The sequence below is a fragment of the Salvia splendens genome, chromosome 10 (assembly GCF_004379255.2).
Source record: "Salvia splendens isolate huo1 chromosome 10, SspV2, whole genome shotgun sequence".
Classification (NCBI taxonomy): Eukaryota; Viridiplantae; Streptophyta; class Magnoliopsida; order Lamiales; family Lamiaceae; genus Salvia; species Salvia splendens.
The window spans coordinates 24,160,799-24,181,676 of NC_056041.1; the positions used below are offsets into that span (position 1 = coordinate 24,160,799).

A 20,878-nucleotide genomic window follows, 5' to 3' on the forward strand; every position below is an offset into this window, starting at 1 on the left:
TGATACATTTATTTGTTTGTAATTTATTACTTCTTTCCAATAGATTTGATACTTCATTCAAGTAGTTAACTACTTCATTTTGGCACTTTATTACTTCATTCCACTTTTAATTTGAATCTATTTAAACTTTTTGCAAACTTTAAAGTGAATAGACTGTATGAAGTGTTTTATTCATATGTTAATACTGAACCTATTCATTTAAAGATAACTATATGTGCATGCATTATTAAGGTATTTCCACATCCTCAGTATTTATTATGATGTATTCGTATAGTGTGTGATCGTTTAAATTTTTGGAGGTAAAATAAAATATCATTTCAAAAGTACATAATAGTTTTACGAACGAAGTACTTTTTTGCATTTTGTTTCATCATTTGTTAACCTTCCAATCTCTTTCCAAACAAAATATATAGCATATGATTAATATTATCGTGATAAATGTTCTGTTGGACAATCATTTATCAATAGTTCTTGTCTTGTTTTATGTTGACTCAAAGTAATGAACGGACGAAATGAACTAAATCATTTACGAGATAAAGTTTATAAACCAATGCTATAAAGGATTCAAGTGAAGATCAGGAAGATTAATCACTACTTCATTTGTGCGTGCATTTACTTCATTTAACAAGTATATCACTTCATCACAATAGCTTTTTACTTCATCGAACTTCAGGTGAGTTATTACTTCAGTTCACTACCTTATTAAATGAGATTATAATTTCATCAATTAGGTTATTTAGTCAATACAGGTACAAGTCCAACTGCACACTTATACATAAACACAATTCAGTTCATATTACATCATTACATGTGGTTATAACTTTATTGAATAATTCTTTGCAAACTATGCATACAACACAGTTCAGTTCATATTACTTCATTACTTAAGGTTATAGCTTCATCAGGTGCGTTATTTAGTTCATTACAATATTAATTCTTCGCAAACTATATATACAACACAGTTCTCCATCCGTTCTTTCCCACTCTGAAAAACTCCTTCAGTCTACCACGATGATTTCCACCAGAAATCCTTCAAAATCAAACCAGATGACGATAAATTGTTCTCGAAGCTTCTCTAGCCCGAATCAAGCAATATATGCATTTCTTTTTCGAGCAATTCTCTCAAGTAGTATTTTATTTTCTACTGTATACATTTGCCAGTAATCTGCATAACAACTAAACAATACGAAAGAAGAAAGAATAAGAAACACATACAAAGATTAACACAATAAATCATGAAGTAACTCAAATAATGTGGATTTGACAACCAATCATGAAGTAACACACAAAGAATAAAGTAGATGTACGTATGAATAAAGTAGTGATCAATCTTCCTCATCTGCTCCATAATCATTTAGACTAATAACCTAGTTGAATGAAGTGATGGAACTATTTGAATCAAGTAATAGAACATAATAATGAAGTAATGACCTAGTCAAATGAAGTAATAACCTAGTTGAATGAACTAATAATCTAACTGAATGAAGTTATAGCCTAGTTGAATGAAGTAAAATCGAAATCTAAATAATGACAATTTTCATATTGCTCTGCAGTTTCTTCCTCTTCTTCGCCACCAACGGCAGCTCGTCCAACATCCTCTCCAGCCCGTTCCCCTATGGCCCCATAACCTCATCAATTATCTCCTTCTACATTTTTTTATTCACCACTTTCCCTATGTTGAACATCAAGTGCAACACCATGTTACCCACCATCGTACCTGTCACCACCTCCCAATATGCATCCATCCTCATCTTCAGATCGTATGACACCAGCAACATATCCGCGTTCACGCCCTACATGTCACGACCGCCCTTCTAGGGTATAATAAATGCGGCGATCGCGACTTAAACAGACTTAAATGCAAAAAGGAAAAATAGGCTAGGGTTTCATCAAAGAGGTTTGACCAAAGTATTTAATGAACAATAAGTATAAGAAAATACGACTCTTTAACAATGAAATCCAATGAAGAAGGACTATCATACTTTAGGTCAAAAAGGCATGGCTTAAAATAATTCAAAATGTAACGTGTTTCAATATTCAAAATGAGAATCCAAAAATATCAGTATCAACTTAACGGCGAAATAATCATGTTTTAGCGGAAGCATCCAAGATAAGAGTGAAGTCATGTATGAAGACACGACGACACTCGGGGTTTCAAGACAATAACATTTTTTTTAATTGATTTGCTCAACACTGCCAACCGCTCGTCGCTGCTCAACCTGCACATAGGGAAAACACATGCAGGGCTGAGTACTATAAAGATACTCAGTGGGCTCTTGCCGAAAATATTTTCAATAAAAGTATTATTTATCATGCCATACATAAGTAACCATCGGGGTTTAGCTTTAGAAAGGCCCGAGGCACTCAAAATCATTTCTCATAGCAAAAGTCGACTGATCAGTCATTTTCCCATAGACGTTAGCCATATCTGCTCATACATGACAAGGAATGCGGCCGCAAACCAGGTCACTAGACCGGCCAGCCCGTACGCTAGCACACGGTCTACCATAGGTGTACACTAGTCCAAGTAGGGTTTGCGGCCTTACGAGGACCCAAATTCGATTTAAATAATAATGGCATAAAGCCATATCAGATAGGCACGTTAAAATCAAACAAGGCATGATAAACACAGTTTCATATCCCATCGATAAAACATTTAGGACATCGTCCTTATTTAAAAGAAAGCCCACCTCGACTGCTTAGATTTCAAGTATCTCCTTTCCCTTGCTATCACGCTGAGAGCGCGAGTTATTACCTTTGAATTATGAGTATCACAATCAGTCCCAAATACTGACTCAAAATCATGCATGTCCCCAACTTTCCCCTTTTCCCATCGATTCATTTTGTCAACATGAGGAAACACACCATAGCATGTATCAATGCACAATACATCACTACATCATCGAATTGGTTTATCATGTATATCATTCAAAACTTAATCATCAAGATCATTTGATCGTGGTAGGAATCTGGCAGCACAGCGCAAGCATTTTGTAAAAATCGTTAAGAATTTCATCCAACCTCCGTTGGAGCTAAAATTTTACCACAATGCAGTAAACACATCAAATACCATCCAGCTAAAATTTCACGTCAAAATAACCTTTTTAGGTCGGTCAAATAAAAACGAAACCCATTGGTCGAGAAAACAATTTCTAGCAGAACTGCGCAGTCGATTTCAAAATTTCACTAAAATTTCATCTTTCGTCCAAATAGGTTGAAATTTTCACACAACACAGAAGACGCCTTAAAGTTTACTCAGAAAAAGAATCGAATAAAAAGGAGTTCTTTTGGTAGGTCAAACACGCGTCGGAATCTACTGTCCGAACACTACAGATTTCAGGCTTCACAATTCCGAATTAGGGTTTACCAAATATTCATCCCAACACATATATTCATGCTTCAACAAGATCTCACAATTGTGTTCTCACATATTCACATAGCATTCAACATAAATCATCCACAAGATAAATCATATACAACCATAACGCATAAACATATCTTTTCTCATGAAATCATCAATCCCACCCGATTAATTTCTTAGACCTACGATCCTACACTCATTATGCATGAGGGAATCAAAATCAATTTTTGAATGGAGAGGATGAGGAAAAGAAGTTCAATTGTACCTTTCTTGATTGAAACGATCGGTAGAACAAAGTATGAATCTTGATTCTTCAACAAATTCTTGGCAAAAAATGAAGAGGTCTTGAGTGGAATAGAAGAACAAGTGGAAGAGAAGTGGAGAGGAGAAAGTGGCGTGTGGGATGGTGGGGGGGGCGTAGTTGTAGGTTTAGGGTTTTCTCCCCCTCATATGTAAAGAGTTGAAATAAAATCTCAATTAATTACATGAAGATTTGGAAGAGATTTGATGGGGGGAATTAACGTGATTCTTGGGGAGGAATAAGGGGGATTTCAAAAATTATAGGCTATTTAATTAGCCTATGATTTAATTTGGTATTTCACGAAGTAGAATAAAATAATACGGGGCAGAAAAATTAATAATAATCCTCCCAAAATATAGGGAAATAGGCGTGTGTTAAGTTCCTCCCACAAGGAATAAATTTCAAATCTTTAATTGAATAAGGTAAGGCAAGATTTGCTAGAATATTTCAATTCACTCATGGAAAGAAATAGATAAGGGATAAAAATAAATAATTTCCTCCTCCCATAATTAGGAAAATTTCGAAATCTCCCTTGGAATAAGCATAGGGATCGATTTTTCTCATGAAGAAATAAGGTAATTGGACTTTGGATTTAATTTGGATAATTATCCCAAACAAATAATTAAATCCAAGAAAATAGAATTTCTCTCCAATATTTAATAGTGGTCGAAGATTCTAAATAAAATGGTCAAGATAATTATTGATGATCCTATTTAATCTTACTCACCCTTAGAAAAAAAATAATTCACCGCAATATATTTCACCCCGCATCAAATATTCAAATAGCCATGTCATCAATTCAATGAAGTTGACTCCGTCAACCCAAAATCATAACTACGAACCAAAATTAGGTCACCAAAGAAATCACACAACAATTCGTCATTTAATTCACGACATTAAAAGAAATAAATGCAATCGTCTTAGGGTTCGAAAATTAGGGTTCAAAAAGTGGGGCGTTACACTACAGATGAGCGATCTCCCTGAAAATTACCATGAATCTGCTCCATGAATCTATTCTGCTCATCAGCTTGTACTACGATGCCGTGTACGCCCCATTGCACGTGTAATCGGAGAGCTTCTCCATCTCCACCAGATCAGAGATCCACTCCACATAGTGATGCGTCTTCCTTAGAGTGCTACTTCTCCATCTCCACCAAATCGGAGATCCACTCCGCAGGGTTTCTATCTCCACCAGATCGGAGATCCACTCCGCAGAGTGCTGCTTCTTCCTTGACTCCGATGCGGTGGGGCGGGGGAGGCCGTACGCCGGAGGTAGTTGGCGTGAGGGATGAGTAAGAATTGTAGAGAGAGAGAGAAGTGGGTTGGGTTTGAGAAGATAGGAGGAGATGCATACACAGTAACTGCATAATATTTGATCTACCAAAATTACCCTTTTGTTAATAAAAAAAATTAGATATTTTGTAATTACCATTAGATGTGATTAATGGGTGGATGAGATTTGGTCTCTAGTTCGGTCTTTAAAAAGGGTTCGACATTGATCACAACTCATATAATTGATACTATGTTTAAGGGATATTAAAAATGTCAAATATGGTCTATTGGGACGGATGGAGTATATATTACGGGAGGACAAATTTTTATATACTATATTCGAAAAACGTCATAAGTTATTTCAGTAGGATAAATATTTATATACAATATTTTTAAACACGCCAATAAGATAAAGTGTTTTTCCTATTTAAACAATGCTAAAAATTTCCTTTCAAGGAACATCTTTCCAAAATCATCCAAAATTCGAATTTTGCCAATATAAATAGCATGTAGGCTAGTTGTGTAAACCTCTTTCATAAAAAAATAAATCGATCTTATTTTTTTTCCTTTTTGAAAAATCTAGACTATATATTCACGATAGCATTTGGTTAAATTGGTCACGCAAATTAGATAATGGGTATATAATCCATATTTTTTGTTTTGTTATTTTTTAGATTTCTTCAGATGAATTTTAAATATGAGGGCAAATAGTTAGTTTATATAAATACTTTGATTATTTTTTAGAGTGAACTAAAAAAAGGTCCTAAACTATGGGTTTATCTTGTAAATAATCATTGGACTTTTGCATTTTTCACCTGAAAATGCCATTTTGGGGATGCGTACTTTGGTCTTTACACAATTTTCACTTTTTGAATCAGATACTATTTTGATATTATTTTAATGATAGTTACAATATTTTAGTTTTAATAAGTGACTTTAAAATTGAACTTGTTTTAATAATTTTATTTATTATAAAATTTGCATCCCCAATCCAAAAGTCTAAATCCGCCATTGCCTCTTCATACATTCTTCACTGTTACTGAGCAAAAACCCTTTTGTCATACATGCTAACCTCAAATTTGGTAGAGGTTGGGTCTTATTAAAACCTCCAAGTGATAAAATTCAGTGAGAAAAACTTTCTACAAGGAAAAAGAGTATCCCTGTGGCTGGGAGTAAGGCGAATTTGATAGCTCTTGAGATGTGATTGCTCATGTGAGTAGAGAGAGTATAATGTAGGATATGTCACTGTTTTCCCTTCAAATACAATGTGTTTATGTTTTTTTTTCTCATTAAAAGGAGGATCAACGATGGTTCCCCATCTACCCCCCCGAAGTGACTCGGACCCCCGGCCTAACGGTCGGAGGTGAAGCGTCTTACCACCGAGCTGCGCTTCGTTGTCTTGGAGGGGACCAACGGGTCCACCTACCTTCCTTCCAGGAGTTCTTTCTTTTTTTGTTATACCCCACTAATGGAATTCCATTTTAATGAAGGAGATTATAAGTATTCCGAAGGGAGGAGTGACGCATAAGAGTTATGCGTCGTTATTAATGAAACGCACAACCCTTATGCGTCTTTCGTTAATGACGCACAATGGTTATGCGTCGTTCAATGACGCATAACGCTTATGCGTCATTAACGAAAGACGCATAAAGGTTGTGCGTCTTTCAGTCAGCTTTTAACACACCACAGGAAGAAGCAGCGCACAGAATACAATTTCATTTCCTCTCTCGGGTTTCCGGCGATTTCCAACGTTATCTCCATAAGATCCGGTAATTTGTTCATCAATTTAGCTACATTCATCATTATTCATATTTATTTTGCTTTCATTTGTTAGTTTTACCAAATTTATAAAATTAGGGCTTGTAGGAAAAATGTTGTTGTTTTGATGATTTTGATGCAGAAATCATGCAAGTATTTGTGAGTTTGTATTGGGGTGGTAGAGTAGTTCAATTACTACATATGAGTATTGGTTATGAACCACCTCGTGCGAGGAGCTCCATCATATTAAATTCATGTGTTTCCTATTATGAATTGGTAGCAATGATATGTGATGTGATGAGAATAGATATGAACCAACACACAATTGAATTATTATGGAGACAATGTATAGTCTTTGCTTCCGGTATGAGTTATACATGTTCTGTGATTTGCAATGATGAAAGTGTGATGTATATGTTCAACAATGCTCAAAATTCAAGTGGGTGTATTGAATTATTCGTTGAGTATTCACCTGTGAGGACTTCAGAAATCCCACCAGTTGTTGATTATGGTATTGGATCATCTGCGAGGGTTGAACAAATGAGCTTTGATTGTGGTATCGGATCATCTGCGAGGGTGGAGCATATGAGCTTTGATCGTAGTATGAATGAGCAGAGAGATGTTGTAGATGTTGCTGATGTTGGTGTTGGATTGAATGATGAGGTAGATGTTGCAGATGATCTTGGTGAGCCAAGGCCACTATCTGAGACAGAGCCAGACCCCGATATCAGTGATGGTGATGGTGCTGATGATGTTGATGGTATTTATGATGATGAGATAGTACCATGTAAACCTGTTATGCAAGGTGAACAACCACTTCCGGAGTACAATCCTAGGGGGTTTAGATTCTTTTGTGAATTACCAAGTCGTCCATCTGGAGTATCTGATGATGTTGGTTGTAATGAACACAACCTTTTGTATTGGGATGAGAATGCACCGCATCGGATTGTGTTGGGAACATAATTTGATTCCAAGCTACATGTGAAGACTGCTATAACTATGTGGAGTTTGTGGAATGAAAAACAGTTTAAGGTCGTCGAGAGCAAATTAAGAAGGTGGCATGCCGTATGCAAATTTCCAGCAGGAACGACAGTAACAGGGGTAGGCATCATCAGCACCACCGAAGCTAAAAAGGCGAGGGAATGTAAGTGGGAGGTTTCAGTTACACAAAGGTCGCATGACGATATGTGGGAAGTTAGGAAGTTGAAGGATCGGCATACTTGTGTAGGCCATCGTGTTAACAGAGATCATGCTAACTTTTCATCAGCAATGATTGTTCTGTTGATTCGACATCATGTGCGACAATGTGCCGATTTCAAGGTCTTCTCAATAATAGCTGATGTTCAAGACAGATTTGGTGTGTTAATCAGTTATAAGAAGGCATGGTATGCAAAGAGAAAGGCTATAGAGTTTGTATACGGTGGATGGGAAGAATCATTTAGGCAGTTTCCAAGCTATATGTTTGAACTCCAGTCATAGAATCTGGGCACAATTGTTGAGTGGAAGCACAACGAGCTGTTGAGTCAGAGGCGTACAATGGTGTTCAACTATGTTTTCTGGGCATTTGGGCCTGCAATACATGCGTTCCAAAAGGGCACACCGGTGTTAACAGTGGACGGGACTCACCTCCGAGGAAGATTTAAAGGTAAGTTTCTTGTTGCTTGTGGTTTTGATGCTAACAAGACATGCTTGCCTATTGCATATGCTGTGGTGGATGAAGAAACCAACGACAGTTGGTCGTGCTTTTTGGATCATGTCAGAACTCATGTGGTGAAATACGAGAGGGAGGTGTGCATTATATCAGATAGGCATAAAGGAATCTTGAATGCAATGGAGTCTGAAATCATGACAAGGGCCCCGCAGATACACCACAAATTTTGTTTGCTCCATGTGAGGGCAAATGTGTTGAAGAGGCACAAGGTCCCCAATGTGAAGACCATTATTTGGAAGTTGGGGGTCAGTACTCAGGAACGTAAATTTGGTAGAAGACGTCGGGCACTATATGATGTCAACAGTGGTGCGGTTCGAATGCTCAATAGGATTACAAAAGAATGTTGGTCACTGTGCTACGATGGTGGACTTAGGTGGGGGTGGCCACAACAAACATGTCGGAGTGCTACAACAACGTGTTGAGGGGTGTGAGAGAGTTTCCTATTAGAGCGTTGGTTGATTTGACATTTTGGAGGACGGTACAATGGTGGGTGCAAAAGAAGACAACAGTAGAACACACCGAAGGTGAGTTAACCCTATGGGCGAGGGACAGACTTGCTAAGAATGACTCAATGGGGCGAAAACATTACATTACTGTCATTGACCGAGATACAGGGAAGTACCATGTCCGAACTAGATGATTGCTACTACCTAGGTACATGGAGATCATAGTACTATGGTCAAATTTCATTTGATGCACCAAGACACGAAGATTATTGGGTTGAACCTTCATGGAAATTGTGCATCACCCCTCAGCAGCTGATTCCTAGAACGCGTGGCTGAGTTAGAAGAAGGAGGATACTTAATCAAATGGATGTCATCGAGGAAGATGAACCGAGAGCTCCCCACCGTTGCAGAATTTGCGGGATTGAGGGGCATGACCGAAGAAATTGCTCAGCCGGTGCTGTTTAGTAAATTCGTGGGGCATATTTGATGGATCATATTTGACATTTACTATATTTATGTATCAACATTTGTGATATCTTGTTACATTCAAATAGTTTTTCTATTAGTACTAAAAAAAACAATGTAAGTTTTATATTTGTAGAAGTGGTTCGAGCTTTGATGTGTTTATCTAGTGTTTGATAGGGTCCAATCCTATTTTGAAACTACCAGTGTCTTCATCATCGAAAGAGCTTCGCGTGGGTACCTCACACGCCCCATTCGGAGTTCGGATGAGAGAGATATGGCCGATCTACGAAAGCCGCGGGGAACTGCCGAACATGCCACCCGGCCGGGTGGATTTTGTGTTGCGTAAATCCACCCGGCCGGGTGGATATTTTTGTGCATGAAATCTCCAGAAACTCTCACCCGGCCGGGTGGATTTTGTGTTGAATAATTCCACCCGGCCGGGTGGATATTTTTGTTCATGGATTCTCCAGAAACTCTCACCCGGCCGGGTGGATTTTGTGTTGACTAATTCCACCCGGCCGGGTGGATATTTTTGTGCATGGATTCTCCAGAAACTCTCACCCGGCCGGGTGGATTTTGTGTTGAATAATTCCACCCGGCCGGGTGGATATTTTTGTTCATGGATTCTCCAGAAACTTTCACCCGGCGGGGTGGATTTTGTGTTGAATAATTCCACCCGGTCGGGTGGATATTTTTGTTCATGGATTCTCCAGAAACTTTCACCCGACCGGGTGGATTTTGTGTTGAATAATTCCACCCGGCCGGGTGGATATTTTTGTTCATGGTTTCTCCAGAAACTTTCACCCGGTCGGGTGGATTTTGTGTTGAATAATTCCACCCGGCCGGGTGGCACTCCCCGTCAGTCGCGCGCGGCTTTCGTTAATCGGCCATATTTCTCTCATCCGAACTCCGATTTGGGCGTGTGAGGTACCCACGCGAAGCTCTTTCGATGATGAAGACAATGACAGTTTCAAAATAGGATTTGGACCCCATCGTGATAGGCAGATTAACGTTTGAAGCAGACCTCAGCCTCGTCTTGGCTCATTTTGACCGTTTTTACCTATTTTAACTTCAAACACTAGATAAACTCATCAAAGCTCGAACCACTTCTACAAATATAAAACTTAAAATATAAAATGAGAATTATTTCTGCAAGAATTGAAGTTGAAACAAGAAATTGTTAGATGACTATTTTTTTTAGTACTAATAGAAAAACTATTTGAATGTAACAATACATTGTTATTCCTTGTTGAAATATTATTTCCCCGAAGGCGTGAACTTTGTTGGAGGTTTCCCTTTGTTCTTCCTTGTTGAAAATCCACTTAATACATTGTGCATAGCCTTCCCAATCTTACTTGATGAACTCTTCACAGTTGGACGTGAGGATCCCTCGGTCGGTGGTCGAAATATAACTTCATTATCTTCTTCCCCGACCTCGTCTTCATGGTCATCTTCTTCCTGGCTTCTTCCCCCACAGGATCCACAAATTGATAATTCTGAAAGTATGGATCACGTCCTGGTTGAGCTGCATCCCAATCAAACCCACCGCCAAAGAATGAGTCACATGATGCTCGTGCTCCCCATTGCGAGGGCTCGTGGCTTGCACTACTCAACTGAGACCATCCTGGGGGATCGTACTCCGGACTCAAGGGCTCTGGTACCGGATACTCAGGTTGCAGCTGCTGCTGCTGCGACAACCTATGCTGTCGTGTAATCCCTTGTCCACCCGTCCGAACACCCGACAGTCCATGACGAAGAGAAGTTGGATGGCATGGCGGCATGACCATATTTCGCCCTTGCGAAGTTGGATACTCCATCACATCAGTATGATCCGTCGTACGAAGGGCCTCAGCACCCATTTCCCGAATCTGCCGTAACCGAGGGTCTGTGTCATGTTCAGAGGTCAAATGCCATATCACCTGAAGGGTCTCAACCTAGATAACAAAAATACTAAATCATTACAATAAATCTGTACAAACTTCAAACTAAATACATTTTTTATACAAAAACACAACATACCAATTTCTTCATTTAAGAGGCTGACTCGTCATCCCAACAGTTGACTGTGTCGCAGGTTGAACTAGGTACGACACTGTGATCCTATTGTACCACGCCATATAGCCCGGATTAATGTGACCATCCATGGTCGCCGTGGCATGGTCAAAAGTTGCTTGGAACCTGTCGTGTCTCAAATCCCATTCATCAATGAAGAATTTATGTACCTTAGCCCAATCGGCGCCCTTCCTCCCACGGTGGTGACTTTTACACAGATGTCCGGCATTATGCAGCATCCTATCACAATACTGAGGAATACGCTGGTAGCGGTTAAATTGTCGGCAAACGCGTCCAGCCTCGTGTGCCTCGACAAATGACCAGCACACCAAATAAGTGTCGCACAAGAAGGATGCAGTCAGATCAATGCAGTAATCGGGCAGGATACAATCTGCATACGGTGTCCACAGAAACTACAAAAAAATAATATGAACAACATAATTAATTTCATACTATAGTAAATTCATTAACTAAGTCAACAAAAATAAATTTTACCTGGCCCGGACGAATCAGTGATAATTGATCATGATAATGAGCTACTGAATGTCAGGGAGCATTTCCAATTTCAGCAACTCCGTGCCACCTATACATAATATTAATGTCAAAAATAAGTTACCAAAAAAATACATAATTAAGTGAGTTAATGTAAAAAATACATTACTTGGCTCCGCACGGGGTATACGGCGTGTGCATAGGCGATATCAAGAAGGCTGGCCTCAATGTAGGCATTCTTTCCCACGCCCACAGCTGCAAGAGAACCATAGGTCCACCCATATCTCTTTTCTGCCTGCCTACAGAAGCCTCGCACAAATAATGATACAGATATGCTAAAGCAGCACTACCCCAACTGATATTAGCCACTTCTTCCGGATCGTCAAAGGTATTTAACCACATAAAGGGGACCTTGCACCCTGTGGTGTCCGGTAAAATAAGTCCCCCTAACAAGATCAGAGCATGTATGCGTGCTCTTTGGATGTATGCATAATCATGCAGCCCATCACCCAACGACATCGTCGCTTGGTGGATCAGAGATGTCATCAACAAACCACCGTGCTTCGTTTCTGTTTCTGAGTCAGGTATCCATCCCAACACATCTCTACACTTGCTGGGCCAATCTTCATATCCAACAGGGTAGTCACGGCCAGTGAAAACACGACCGTCTGCTCTCAAACCCCACAGGCTTTGCACATCCTGTAAGGTTATGGTAACTTCACCAACTGGAAGGTGGAAACAGTGTGTCTCGGGCCTCCAGCGCTCGATCAAGGCAGTTATAAGCTCATTATCCATCCTCATCGGCCTTCCACATTCAACCACGCCTCTGAACCCCCATACATCAAGCCAGTACATCACATTTTCATGTATTGGCACTGCCCAAACCTTACTCTCCGTCCTACGAACTCTCTACACATTTGCTGTGTTATTTTCCAACAATGAAGCTGAAATGTGTTCGTTTTAATGAAATAGTAATGATGGATCCTCAGGTCCATAACATAACTGTTGTTCGGAACTTGCAGATGTCATCTACTTCAAAACATTCACCCAAGATTCAATTTTTATCATAAAAACTCAACAATCTAACTAAATTGCATATGAAATACACAAATTACAAAAAATCGACCAACAAATCCATCAATTTCATCATAAACCCTAATTTTGCTAAATTATATGCATATGAAATACACAAATTACGGAAAATCGACCAAAAATTCCATCAATTTCATCATAACCCCTAACTTCATCATAATCCCTAATTATAGGCAACAAAACAACAAAAATCGACCAAAAATCCATCAATTTCATCATAAACCCTAATTTTGCTAAATTACGGAAAATATGCACAAATTAAGCCATAAATGATGTATTTAGCCAAATTTAAGAACAATTACCTGAATATGGTTGCAAAATGGTGTAAATTCGCCGGAAATTGCTGGGATTCGTCGGAAATTGCTACGGTTTCGTCGCTTGGTTCGCTTCGCTGCTTCTGCTCTGTTTGTTTCTGAGATGCTTCTGCCTGTTTTTAAAATGCGACGGAAGACGCATAAGCGTTATGCGTCCCTAGTGAAAGACGCATAAGCGTTATGCGTCGCTAGTGAAAGATGCATAAGTGTTTTGCGTAGCTAGGGAAAGACGCACAATGCTTATGCGTCACTAAATAAAGACGCATAATGGTTATGAGTCTCTCTATTAACGACGCATAATGGTTATGCGTCACTCCCCGAGTCGGAATTCGACTAATGTGCTTCATTAAAATGGAATTCCATTAACATGCATTACCAAAAATAGAATTTTTCCTTCCCTCCAGTCACGGGTCCAGACCAGTTAACCTATCTTCTCAAGTATGGGCCTGACCAATTAACCTATCTCCCCCTGCTCCTGGGTTCAGGCCAGTGAACTCATCACCCCCCAGGGGAAATAAATCCCCAAGATGCGCCTCCCATAGGTCGAACACGTGACCTCTAACGATGGCGCGGTATCCTTGCCCCTTTCTCAACCACTTGAGCTAAGGGGCTTGGATGTACAATGTGTTTATGTTCAAATGCAGCCTCCTCAAATATTAGTGCATTTCAGGCCCTCCGTATTAAGCTCACTTATGCCATGAATTGTGAGCCAACCTTCGAGCCTTGCACATGACATCCACTCCACTTATTTTCTTAATCATTCACTTGATGGCACTAGGAATGGTCATAATGACTCTACGAAATCCAATCATCTCTTGATTTTCCTATATACCTCTCTTATATCACACTAGAAGAAGAGGTGATCAACAGACTTAGTGTGTGCCATGCACAGTGGGTAGTTTGTCCCTTGTTGGCAGGTTGCCTCTTATGGCTTGCCAGATTGTAGATGAGTGTTTGGATTTGGAGCTAGCCCAATGGGCTAATATGGTTGCTATCAATAAAATTAGCATGTGGTTATTTTAATACCTAATGATGAAAATTAGTCATATTTATAAAATATAAAACATTCAATTAGTCATGTGGTCATATTTATAGTGTATGAGCGTAATTGTATGTCTTTGTGTGTAGTGACTACATGTGTGTAACTATGTGTGTACATGTGTGTGTACATGTGTGTGTTTCTCTTTGTGTGTGATTGTCTATGTGTGGTTGTGTGTGCTGTGTTTATATAATGTGTGAAATTATTCAATTTTATGAAGTTCAAATTGTGAAATTAAGAGAAATTAGAATTATACTTCAATTCCAAATTCAAATATTTTGTGGTACCATATATTGGATTTGGAACCAAAGGCTCCAATTCCAATTCCACAACCCCAATTTTGTGATACCGAATGGAACCTAATTCTTTTTTTAATACCGAGCGGAACCTGGTTATTTTTAGAGGAATTAGAATTGTAATTTAATACCACATCCAAATATTTTGTGGTACCAAACATTGGATTTAGAATTGAAGGCTTCAATTCCAATTCCACAGCCTCAATTTCGTGATACCGAACGAAATCTGATTCTTTTCTATTTTATTGTTAATTACAAAAATTTACTAAAATATAAAGCAGATGTTATCATATGTGTCATATATGAATATATACAAGTGGTGATATAATTAAATAATAACCCTAAAAATATTCTTCTAGTTCGTTGTTGATAAGGTGTGATGCTATTTGTCCTCTGTTAACATCAAATCTTAAAATATAACGGTCCAGATCATAGTTTAGATTTATAGAAAAGATATAGTTTGCATTTTAACATTAAAACAACTATCATTTGAAATTATTTATTTTTCCATAAAAACTAAATGTTTCATTAATTAGGCATGGATCTATTGTTTACTTTTTCTTTTAATGGAAAAGACATATTCGTTCTATGTTATGGTAGAATATGGAATAAAATATTCATACAAAATGTGAACTTTAATTTAATTCTAATAATTAAGTAAAATTAGTGTATTCAGCAATCATATAATCTACAGATTATGATGTAGGCGTCAAAAATTGTTGCTTTCTCTCCGATACATCCCTCCAATCCAAGCTCTCATTCAAATTCTGTGACAATCCGGAAAATTATTTGTTTGCTTGGCGCGATGGGGAATCCAAAGCAGAAGTGGACCGCCGAAGAGGAAGAGGCGTTGCGCGCCGGCGTCGCCAAGCACGGCGCCGGAAAGTGGAAAATTATCCACAGAGACCCTGAGTTCCATCACCTCCTCTCTTCTCGCTCCAATATTGATCTCAAGGTAATTATTTTCTCTGCACTTGACTATTGACAATTGCAATTTCATCATTAATTTTTAAATTTTGAAGCATTGTACTCAATTTATAATTGGTTGTTTTTCTCTACTTTATCTGTCCATCTCTTTCTCTCTCGTTGTTTGTGCATAAACTACAAGTATTGCAAGCTTTATTGACTTCATAAATGGGATGGAGAATTAGGTACTGTGGTTGAAGTAGATAAAATGTTACTCTTTTGTGATTACAGTTGGTTTTTCTTTAACAGGATAAGTGGAGGAATTTGTTTCCTAGTGGCCAAGGGCCAAGAGATAAATCAAAGGCAACAAAGGCGAAACGGAATCCTGCTGATGCTCCTGCTACTCCACTGCCAACTTCACAGACCTCGGGTTCAGTTACTCTGTCGTCCCAGGATGTAGTTATGATAGACTCTTTAAGACCCTTTCCAGAGGGGATTAATGCTGCCAAGTAATTTTTCTCCACCACTATTGGCTTAAACACATTTGTTTGTTTGATGTGTTGATGTGCTTTGCCACAAAGACTTAGTACTTATTAATTTAGTAGTTTTCTATGTATGTATGTATGCGCGTATATGTATGTCTGGAATCCTCAATCATAGGCAATAAAACAGAATAAACATTGTTTTGTTATCACCAGCCTTTTTTTTTTATCTTATTGTCTCTGTCGTGAGTGCATATGCTTGTCAATGGACTGGATAGCTAATTTAGCTATATAAGCGTCTACTGTAGTAGCTTGGTACGAAATAGATTGACGAAGATAATATATTTCATGCAGTTTAACTTAGATGCAAATATGTGATGTAGCGTGCCATTAGTGAATAGGGGAGGCTCAGGAATAAGGATATGGAGGATGAAGGTGGAACAGTACCCAATGCAGTATTTTTGGACGATATAATGAGTTTGGGGTTCGGTTTAGATGCTTGGACATCATCTTAAGAATCTAGAGCTTTAACAAGTTCAAATTTACTTTCCATGTAAATTATTAATATTACTAGTGTCTAGTAGGTTGGTGAAGTGTTTTTGCCTTAACAGGTAGAATAGAGCTTTTATCTATTTTATTGACAGCGTAACAGTAAACAATCACTATTTCAGTAAAACAAAGACTTTAAATTTCGATAGTTCTGCATTATTTGGCTGCACTAATTGATCGTTGGAGCCCATGTATACTAGGTTTTCAATATCATGAATTGACCTGGAGACCCTTGTAATGATTCTACACTGGCTAAGTTCTACAAAATGCAACTTTAAAGTGCACTGATCAGATAAGCTTCCTTCTAGAACAGTCCTGTCGACTATGATTCAATTTATACCAACAAACAGTAGAAAGGATTTTATGTAAGTTTGGGTGCGTTGTGTCAATGTGTACTTTTTGATCTTGAATTTTATCTGATAATTGTAGAAACAGATTTACAGACCCTTAAAATGTCCTGAGCGACTTCTACTCACAGTTAAGTTTAAAAGGACAGATTTCTATTTCCCAAGCACAATAAATATCATATGGGATTAGTCTGGAAAGTTTTTCTTTTCCATCATAGCGAGGGTTGCAGTTGATGTTGTGATATGGTGTTTATGACTAATAAGGCTGATTCCACTGCCTAAGTGGCTTTATTGGATTATGGCTTTTGACATTATTATATCAATTGAGATGTTTGTTGCTTCTGGAGTTAAGAATGACGTGTGAAATTGTGGAACTTACTCATATTTGATTAATATGTTACTATGTGCTTCTACTAGACTTTCTAGTTGTGGTAGTAAAGACAGTGATAACGAAGGAAGACAGAAATAGAATAAAAAATGTTTTATTCTTGTATTTCCCTGATAAGCATGTTCTCGTTTTGGCATACTCTCTGTCTTCTTGCGACCTGAATTTCTTGATTTCTGGTAAAACTTTATATTTATCCTCTCTTGTAATGCATGTCATTATTGATTGGTGCAGGTACAATACAGTGAAATTTGAGGCATTGTCAACTCTTATAGACCTAAATGGTTTGGATTCTAGTGCAATAGCCAGCTTTATTGAGGTTGGTACATTTGGTTCTGAAAAATCTAGTTGCATGCTGCAACTCAGTTTCTACTGAATTATTTTAGGGCCACGATCTTCTAGTGAGATTATATTTGACCTCTTAAAGTTGTGTAAATATTCCAGAGGCTCATTAGTAATATTTTATTTGTTTTATATTATTTCATTGGTTCCTTGAATTGGAATTTGTTACCTATCATTTCTGCACGTTGCTGACATTTCACAGAATTATGATTAGGAGCATAAAGATCGTTATGCTATATCCTTACTCTGGCTCATTCTCTTAGCTAATTGATTCATTTTCTTCTGTCTTCTATAGCTGAAACTCCTAATGTAGAGTTAGATACATCGAGCCTCTGTTTTAGTGTGAACATTAGTATTTCAGTTTGCTTTATTCTGCTGTTTTAAGCTGGATAGAAAGAGGCTGTTTGGATCAGAGATTGTTGTTGCCATGTGTTTCATTGTCTCTCTCATCTTGTAAATGTTTTTTGTACTTATGAATTTAATTTTACTTAAGTTTGTGCTCATAGTGCCTAAAGAGTAAAGATATTTCTGCTTCGGTGTTGAATATTCATGCAGCAAAAGCATGAGGTACCAATTCAGCCTAGACCAAATCAGAGCATTGGTCGCCTTGTCGATACAGTGGAAGAGGCAGCAGCCTCCGCTGCCTACCAAATTGCAGAAGCTGAAAACAAATCATTTGTTGCTGCTGATTCGGTGAAAGAGGCGGAGAGAGTAGCTAGAATGGCCCAAGACGAGGAAACACTCCTACAATTTGCAATGGATTGTTTCAATCAAAGTAACTTCCAAACCCTTGCATCTTTTTCTCTACCTCATACTGAGTGGTAACCTATTTATTCATCTACAAGAAACATGTTTGACCCATTTTATCCTCAGCGACAGGCGAAATATTGGTAATGGCATAAGAATGGTTGCCGCAGTGGTGGCATTAAGGTTCGGTGTTCTGCAGTTCGTTACCAGAATCTTGCCATGGTTCCTGCTGAATTTCGATAGGTTATTTAAACTTTAGGATTTGAAAACATTATTAGTATTGCTTGTGTAGTTTTAGTAGAAGGTGCCTAGACTTTCATATTTATAGCATTTCTCGTCGTTTTGTTTTGCAACGACAAGAGCATCCTGAACGAGTAACAAACCCAGTCAAATAGTGACGGAACGTCTCAGATCTCATTCTTTCTCTGTAGCGTTTGATTGCACGAAGAAACTCCTTCGTGTAGTTGAACCTCGATAAGGTGTCATCATCACCAACAAAAAGTAAACCTCATCTAAATCCTTATCCTGCTCTTAGGGCTTGAAACTTCTGCACAATATTTCATCTAAACAGTTTCTAAAGCCGGAAAGAAAAAGAGAAGCAAAATCTTGTTATGGATTTTTTTGTTGGATTCATTTCATGACTGCCATTTTCACTTTTCTCTATTAACCACTATCAATGTTTTTGGCCAGAAAAATTTGCATAACATCATAACAATTTTCACTAAACTCTTCAGCTAAAAAATGTGCATAACACTAGGATGGAAGGTGAAATTAATAACAATAAGAGTCCGATTAAAGGTCAACCGGTTTAACAATAAGAGTCCGATTAAAGGTCAAATCGGATCACAATTAGTCCTCCGTTTACAATTCCGTTAATTTCATAACGGTCAACCGGTTTAACCCAATTTTGACCGATTAAAGCTCTTAATTATGATTTTTAACTCATTAGTTATTATTCTAATTTATTACTCCTAATAAAACAAAATAAATATATTAAAAACAAATGAAATTAAAACAAATTCCCTAACACTTAGCTAAAAACGAATCGTCTTCTCACTCTCCCCTCTCCCTCCCGCGATGAATCACACTCCATCTCCCTCCCCCTCACTTCGATCGCCGACGAATCCCATTCCTGGACGAGGGATTAGAGTAGTTCTCGACGAAGCCTTGTACTTGACTAACCCTTTCTTGTCGCCCAAACGAAGAAACCTTAACCCAACGAACAAAGAAACCCTAAATGGAGAAGGGGAACGACAAGAAGAAGGAGTGAAAGAGGGAAAAGGGAGAATTCTGTAGCAAAAAGGAACGAGAGAATAACATGCAAAGCATGAAAAAAAAGAAAAAAAAGAGAGAGAAGTGTGTTAGTTTTTGAAAATGAATAAGAGTTGACCAAAAAAAAGGGGGAATTGGGAGTTGAGAAGAGTCTAGGCAAAGCCTAGGACTAGCTAAGGATTGCAGTGCACAAGGGTGAAGTAATCGTAGTTTCATTTCGGGATTATAGTCACTTTGGTCAAATTTTCCTCACCTAACCAATGAGCCTTACATTACAACGTTTGGAAAAGACCTTTTGGATCCTAAATTTGTAGTCACAACATAGTAGAGGAGAGTCTAGACTTCGAGCAAGCTTATGGTAAGCTATACATTTTTGATTGATTTGAGAGGTTCATACTATACATATACACTTTGAGAGTGAGGGAAAAATAAAGAAAAAAAAATATCACACTATATGCATCCTGTGAGGGCAAATTGACAAAGTGGAATACGTGCTAGTAGCTTGAAGCAATGTTCATTTTGGTGTACTTGTTTGCGAAGTTATTGATACATGATAATTCTGTTTTCTTTTACTGAAGCAGTGATGACAATCCAACATACATACACGAGTTCTTATTCTCTGTTTTCCACTCCTTATTTGAGGACAAACAAGTGTTTAAGTTTTGGGGAGTTTGATAAACTCGTAGTTTAGCAAGTATTTTGGATGTTTAACGTGAATATTTCAGTGTTTTGTAGCATATTACTTGAGTTTGCCTCCATTATCCACTATTTAGGTGTTTTGATGAGTTTGTAGAGTGTTTGTAGTTAAAACAGGCGAAAATGGGTTGAAAAGGAGTTCGGGGCTTGGAGTACAGATAATTCGCCCGACCGGGCGTTTTGCAATGAAATATCGCCCGACCGGGCGTTTTGAAATAAAGAATCGGGAGTCCAGAAAGTTCGTCGGACCGGGCGTTCTGGCGACTTAAAATCGCCCGGGCGGGCGATTCGTGCGGAACATCACAATTGCTTCTATTTCCGCCCCAGGTATAAAAGGGACCTAGGTTTTCTACTCCAAAGACATCAGACACGCCCAGAAGCAGTTTTGAAGGCTTGAGAGCGAATTTGAGAGACAAGGAGTTCCAATCCTCAACAAGATTGAAGACGAAGATGACTTGCCCATTCAATCCACCCTTAGGAGTATCTTTATTAGTTTTCCTATATTCAGTTCACTTTCTATGGATTTATCTTGTGAATTTGCGTTGAATATGAG

General features: G+C 38.3%; 1 protein-coding gene across 1 annotated transcript; it reads left to right on the forward strand.

Moving 5' to 3' along the window:
* The first annotated feature begins 15,251 nt into the window (after positions 1-15,251).
* LOC121750316 (telomere repeat-binding factor 5-like) lies at positions 15,252-18,774 on the forward strand. Its single transcript, XM_042144833.1, has 5 exons — positions 15,252-15,554; positions 15,815-16,014; positions 17,503-17,587; positions 18,166-18,385; positions 18,484-18,774. The coding sequence occupies exons 1-5, from the start codon at positions 15,405-15,407 to the stop codon at positions 18,510-18,512; spliced, it is 684 nt and encodes a 227-aa protein (XP_042000767.1). The 5' UTR covers positions 15,252-15,404; the 3' UTR covers positions 18,513-18,774.
* Positions 18,775-20,878: the final 2,104 nt, after the last annotated feature.

Bases quoted from the DNA above. Each gene is read 5' to 3' on its own strand.
- LOC121750316 (XM_042144833.1), top strand. From the start codon at position 15,405: ATGGGGAATCCAAAGCAGAAGTGGACCGCCGAAGAGGAAGAGGCGTTG. The intron at 15,555-15,814 runs GTAATTATTTTC...TTTCTTTAACAG, and splicing joins GCTCCAATATTGATCTCAAG to GATAAGTGGAGGAATTTGTT. The intron at 18,386-18,483 runs GTAACTTCCAAA...TTTTATCCTCAG, and splicing joins AATGGATTGTTTCAATCAAA to CGACAGGCGAAATATTGGTA.